Here is a 6,663-nt window from a genome sequence, read left to right on the forward strand (position 1 = left end):
AGTTTATGACTTAATCATATCGTATTTCATAGCGTGTCTTACGATTTATTCTAGGAGTGAGAAAGTAAGTATACAGAAAGAATTTTTGACAAAGAAGTAAAATGTGCTTACCGAATGTCAAAAATTTGCCTCTGCAGATATAACAGATCTTTCATTTCGTTGTATCACTCTCATCAGAAATGTAATTGCATTTTATCACTGTCAGTAATTTGCATTAACGAAATTACTTGTATGAAACAGCTAGGTTATTTATCACTTCTATTCTGACACTCTTTACTCTGATACTCTCCCTTAAATACTGAGGTAAAAAGTAGTGACACTTTTACTAAGGTTAATCCCTAAGATATCTATTAAATAAATGTGCCATTTTTCCACTATTACTTATGACTGGTTGAACAAAAAAATAAACAAAGCTACATAACAAATGAAACATTTAAAAATGAAAAAAAAATAAGACAGTCTTTTGTTTTTTTTTGCCTCACAGACCACCAATCTCTACTTAAGGATTATTTTGTATTGTATTCTGAAGCTAGTCCTACTTACTATAGTTATATTTTAATATAAATACAGTTCAATATAAATACATATTTTTTTAAAAGACTTTTTACATGGAGCACTTGATATATTAATTAGTATATAGTAACTGTTATAATTTAATAAGGGCACGAAATAATATGAAATAATATTCACTAGTACAATAGATAAAATTAATATATATTTATTTGAGAGAAGTCTATCTTGTACCAACACAGGCAATGCTGTGAGTCTCTTCTAGTCAGTGGAGACAGTGCATGTGTGCATGCTGTATTCAACTGATACACAACAGTAACTTTCTATTAAATAATTTTAATTTCAACAATATATTAAAGAATGATGTACTAAATTGATACAATATGCTTCAAAATGATTAATTAAATATATATATCATGTGTATGTTTATGTATCATTAAAATTAAGATAATTCAATCCCAGTATCTAAAAAAAATCAAAATTTTGGATTTGGCAATGACTATATGAATCTATTTTTATCTATTTCAATTTTTTAGTAAGCTATTAGTGTCCGTATTGCAAGTGCATGATGTAAAAAACTAAGCAAAAGAAAATAAAGGACAAATCTGAAAATTTTAGGACTTTGTTCCATGTTTTCAAACCAGTTTATGACTGTCAAGAATCTATGCATTATAACATTTTATTGCATAGTATAATTAAGTTGAGATAATGCATATTTTCTGATAGTTTTCTGATAGAATTCAGTAATCCTTATAGTGAAAGAATTGAAATCAAAGTTGGATTTAGTCTCGGATCATTATCTGAAATTTTTTGGTCAGAGTCCTTGAATTGAAATAAAGCGGTCTTTTAATAATTTGAATTTTTAGGAATCTAAACAATGATGCTTAGCAACCGTATATCAACGTTTCTACGGCTAGCCGCGCCAGAGCAACAATGGCAACAGCAGAGGGGAATGGCCACTCTCAAGTCAATCTCTATACGTTTGAAATCTGTCAAGAATATTCAAAAGATTACTCAATCCATGAAAATGGTATCAGCAGCTAAATATAATCGAGCAGAACGTGATTTAAAGCAGGCTCGTCCCCTCGGCATCGGCACAAAGGTATTCTATGAACAGGCTGAGATCCAAGCACCACCAGAGGAACCGAAAAAGCTTGTTATTGCTGTGACCAGCGATCGTGGTCTCTGCGGTGCCGTGCATACTGGTGTATCCCGCTACATTCGCGACCGGTTATTAGCTGATTCTGAGCAACGTGAGAACACGAAGCTCATATGCATTGGTGAGAAGTCTCGTGCCATTCTTCAACGGCAGTTCGCGAACAACATACTCTTTGTTGCGTCCGAGGTCGGTCGCAAGCCACCCACATTCAATGATGCTGCCCAAATAGCTATACAGATATTGAACAGTGGGTACGTTAATCAAATTCAAGAGTTAGGATATTAAATAGAATATTAAATAGAATAACTAAGTATTAGTTATTTAAACAGTTCATTAATGCAATAGAGTTGTTTTTTTCAATTGAACTTCTCTTTTCAATTCAACTTCTTTATAGTTCATCTTTCCACTTTTTCTTTCCATGTTAGAGAAAAAAATAAAATAAAAGATGAATCGTAAGTTTAGTTTAAAAAGAATAGACCTAATGTCAGCTGAGATTATTTACTATAAATTTTCCTAAACTTAATAAATTACAATAAAAAAATAAATTAATGGACTTCTTATATTTAGCATAATAATAAATAGTAATAAAAAGGTAATAGGAGTCGTCACTATGTAATAATTTTGAAAAATGACGCCTTGTAGAGGTAAAACGGTTCATTATAGAAAGGAATATGCTTGTGAAAATTTTTTATCATAATAACAAGATTTACTATGTATCATATATTCAGCCAATTCGAAATTCAATTTCCGTAACGTTTGTGTGGGGTCCATTCTGTTACTTAACTATAGGGATCTTTTAGATATATGAATTATATGTCTTTTTAAAAGAATATTGTATAATATAATTAATAACTATTAACTTAATTATTCTTTTGCAGTTATTCCTTTGGAAGTGGACATATAGTGTATAACAGATTTAAGTCTGTGGTATCGTACATGATTGATGATCTACCATTGTTTGATAAGAGCGCAGTACTTAATGCGCCAAAATTGTCGATGTATGATTCGCTCGATGATGAGGTAATACAGAGCTATCTCGAGTTCTCTCTTGCTTCGCTGTTATTTTACTCAATGAAGGAAGGTGCCTGCAGCGAGCAGTCCAGCCGTATGACAGCTATGGATAATGCTAGCAAGAACGCCGGAGAGATGATCGACAAACTCACTCTTACTTTCAACCGCACTCGACAGGCTGTGATCACCAGGGAACTGATTGAAATTATTTCTGGTGCCGCCGCTCTGGATTAAAATTGTTCCGGAGGAGAAATTTAGTTTACCAATTTATAGTGCCGGCAAATAGGAAGAGAATACGTTGTTGGAAAAGAAGAAATGACGGAGAAACAATTCTGTTATATTTGATTTATGGAGTAATCGTTAACTTGTGTCTGAAGCAATAAAGTTTAATATTAAGATTTCAATGCTTTTGTTCATAATATAATAGTATAACAACATTGAAATTCTAGAATTGAACTTTATTGGTTCAGGTCTCCACAAATCAGATATTATACTGCCGAAAGATCAAGTCCTACTGACTTGAATGGTTCGAACCATTGCAGTGTAAATATCAAGAATATTAAAAGCCTGATATTTATATGTCCAAGTTATTCAATAAATCAATCCGATTACAAAATCATGTATTTCATAATAGTAAGTTGTCATTTATATGATATAAATTCTGTAAATCTGATAAAAATAATACTTAAAGCATTATATTCAAAATTAGTAATATAAATATGATTCAATATCATCATAAATCCGTTTCTAACGAGCTTTTAAATGTGTGTGAATTCTGAAATATTCTAACATTTTGATTTCTTATTCAGTAATTTCTAACGAAATTTTAATTGATAATAAAAATGATAAGATAATCATTGTCTGATCGTATGAAGTCGAATTTATTGCTATTGATTAATCGTTTTATATAATTCGCGCGTTTGTTCTTTTTTCTCTTTACTCTTTTCTCTCTCTCTGTTTCTTGGTCTTGTATTTCCTTTAATTACTAAGCTATATTTGTAATTCGAGATAATAAACCTGTTGAAAAACTAACGACTATAGTAAATTCTCATCAATAAAATTTGAAAAAGTTTAAGGTATTTTTTTCAAAAATTATAAAATGAATAATTTCAGAATATTTTAAAATTTATATAAAAAAATTCTAGAAAAAATGGTATGTGTAAATTTTAGCACTTCTAAAAAAATGTCCCAATTTATATTAAAAAACTTGAAATATTTTTTAAGAAGTTATAAAATTATTCAGAAAAATTCTGAAAAATTCTAAAATTTATAATAATAGTAAACAAAGAAATTAAAGACTGATGAAATTCAGTGTGAGAGAAATAAATTATTATCGAGCAGATCTAGAGTTCTCAGCAATCATAGCGATCCTAGTGTCACAATGATGCACACTGGAGTCCGAGCATGCCGCATTCGGCTCAATACGACTGAGACCGCGATAGTGAGATCCGTCCTTAGGTTTGTTCGCGTCTCCAACATGCTCCAGCATACTCCTACCACAGCTCCTATTCACTCTATCAAGCGTTGGAATGAGTAAGAGCTATGATAAGAACATATAACATTACATATGTTGGAGCATGTGACGCGAACAAATCTCTTGCAATTTTCGAATGCGAGCGAGATAGGATATACGGACATATCTTGCTCGTGCTATGCGTGGTGTATATGCGCATAATTCGCATTGCGCATGTTCTTTTTCGTCATGACCAACCATTCAAATGCTACTCAATCAAATTCTATTCTAAATTCTTGGTTGAATAAATTGATTATTACACTTCCTTGAAATAAAGTCTGTTCGCATTGCATGAAATCGAAATATTTTTGCATTTAAAATGAGATAGATACATATTTTACTTTGAAAAGAGAGAAAGCGAAAATGTTGAGTGCCAAAAATGTAAGCAACGCGAACAGATCTATTATTAAGGAACGAACAGATTTATTATTAGGGAGCGTTATTGGCTGCATGCCGCAATCTGTAAGAATTGACTCGATTGATCGCAGTCAAGTATTTCTCTTCCATTCAATTGTAAGAAGTTCCCTTTTGTCATGAACAGATCAAGCTAGAGTCTCACAGGAAGGAGTAGCAAATTATATCACATGAATGCCCACGTTCAATCAGGACGAGGTCACGTGACTAGTTTTCTCTTCCTATGCTATGGAGCTTTGATGCTCATGCCCAATCAGAAGAGACGGGTCACGTGATACAATTTTCCATTCTCTTCCTGTAAGGTTCTCTACGGTTCTGATTCTCGCTCTCACATTTAAAAATCATTTCATCCTTGTTATTTATCAAATGTTAAACGACAATGATGCTCATGAATTTGTTAGCATGAATCGGAGCACACTAGGTGCTCGACTACCGACGTGATCGAAAGTGTTATTGTGTCATCATTTTTGGAAAGTGTGACCAGTTTCAAACGCGCAATTGAGTTTATGTTACTCTTTTAGACTTTCATATTCTTCATTGTTTTTTGTATTAGAGTCGAAGCCATTCTCACGCGAAGAAGAAGAAGATGAATCGGATCACGGCCTAGATCGAGCATGCCATTTCAAACTGTACAGATAGCATTTAGATTTCATTTTTATATGTTCACTAAAATTAAAGTGTGTATCGATATTTAGTATGTTGTGAATTGTATTATCATTCCAAAGCTTCACAACACATATTTGTGGTCTGTCGAAAATCCATTTCAGTTTTGATAACCTGCAAGTGACTTCTTGGCTGACTGTTGAACTAATTTTGATTAAGAATGTACAATTTTTTGCTGATAAGGATTCCAAAGAGAATTGAAATGTTTAATATTTCGGAATAAAGAAGACATATATCAAATAAAGTAAAGTAAATTATTCCAATTTAATAATTTGTGTACCCCCTCATTTAAATTTCTGTGTTGTTATTTTAAAGATCCTAAAAGAATCCTTTCTTATTTTAATTATATTATATTATATATTTTTAAAATTCATATAAAAATTATGAAATATACATAAAAAAATTCTAAAAAAAATTTTCATCTGAGTTTTGATGTAACTCGGCATACTTTTAGGTCCAGTTTTACAATGATTAACATTTAACCAAGGTTCAACTTAATTCTCATCTTTTTCCAATTCTAAAATTGAAAAGAGATAATGAATAAGTTGAACCTCGGTTAAGAATTAACTGTTAGTTGTGAAACCGAACCTTACCTGTTATATTACAGATTGAGAATAAGATAAGATTGAAATTCGATCAAAGAATTCTATTTTAGTTAAACTTAATTAAATTTAGTTAAACTAGAGTACATTTTTTCTCTTTTTTTCTCTTATATGAGAAAAGTGAATTAGAAGTTCAGCTAAAAAGACTAGATCTCTAATCTCTTCCAATTTTTTGATTAAAAGCAATTAGAAGAAACGAATCATTCTACAATTTTGATAGTAAGAGAGTCAACATTATGTTTCGATATTTACTGTCAGCACTATGCCACCATGTTAAAAGTGATAAGAGAAAAAGCATTCTTCTCAGCAACATGCTAAAGTCACTAGATTAACAAAGTATGAGAAAATTCGCGATGAGAAAATTCACTGAATTAACATTTGAAGTCAAAATGATGTCGAAATGCTATCCTAACCTGATTCTGTTAAAAGGTCGCAAATCCATATAAGAATCTGGAAGAAGATGAAGAACTTGATTCTGTTATTATCGAAAATGTTCAGTTGCTGTGTTGAAAATTGCGAAAACCGCGGCAAAAGAAGCTGAAGTTTTGAATAATCGCGCGTCATGGGCTAAAATGGCGGCAGTTTACGGTTCTTGTACTAACCTTGTTAATCTAGTGACTTTATAACAAGCAAATGATAATAATAGCTTTATTCGTTCCTAACCCGTACTCGACTATAATTGGATTTATTGGATATTGTTATATATATGTAGTATATATATATAGTATATATGTAGTATTTTATCACGCGCATGCGTGATATAACTAAGGCTGATATTCATAGTCAGATCT

At 31.5% G+C, this 6,663-nt stretch overlaps 1 protein-coding gene across 1 annotated transcript; it reads left to right on the forward strand.

The window, feature by feature from the left end:
• The first annotated feature begins 1,387 nt into the window (after window positions 1–1,387).
• LOC105623931 (ATP synthase subunit gamma, mitochondrial) lies at window positions 1,388–3,259 on the forward strand. Its single transcript, XM_012205301.1, has 2 exons — window positions 1,388–1,920; window positions 2,548–3,259. Exons 1-2 carry the CDS (start codon window positions 1,388–1,390, stop codon window positions 2,912–2,914), a joined length of 900 nt encoding a protein of 299 aa, XP_012060691.1. The 3' UTR covers window positions 2,915–3,259.
• The last annotated feature ends 3,404 nt before the right edge of the window (window positions 3,260–6,663 follow it).

This window comes from Atta cephalotes, assembly GCF_000143395.1.
Source record: "Atta cephalotes unplaced genomic scaffold scaffold00068, whole genome shotgun sequence".
Classification (NCBI taxonomy): Eukaryota; Metazoa; Arthropoda; class Insecta; order Hymenoptera; family Formicidae; genus Atta; species Atta cephalotes.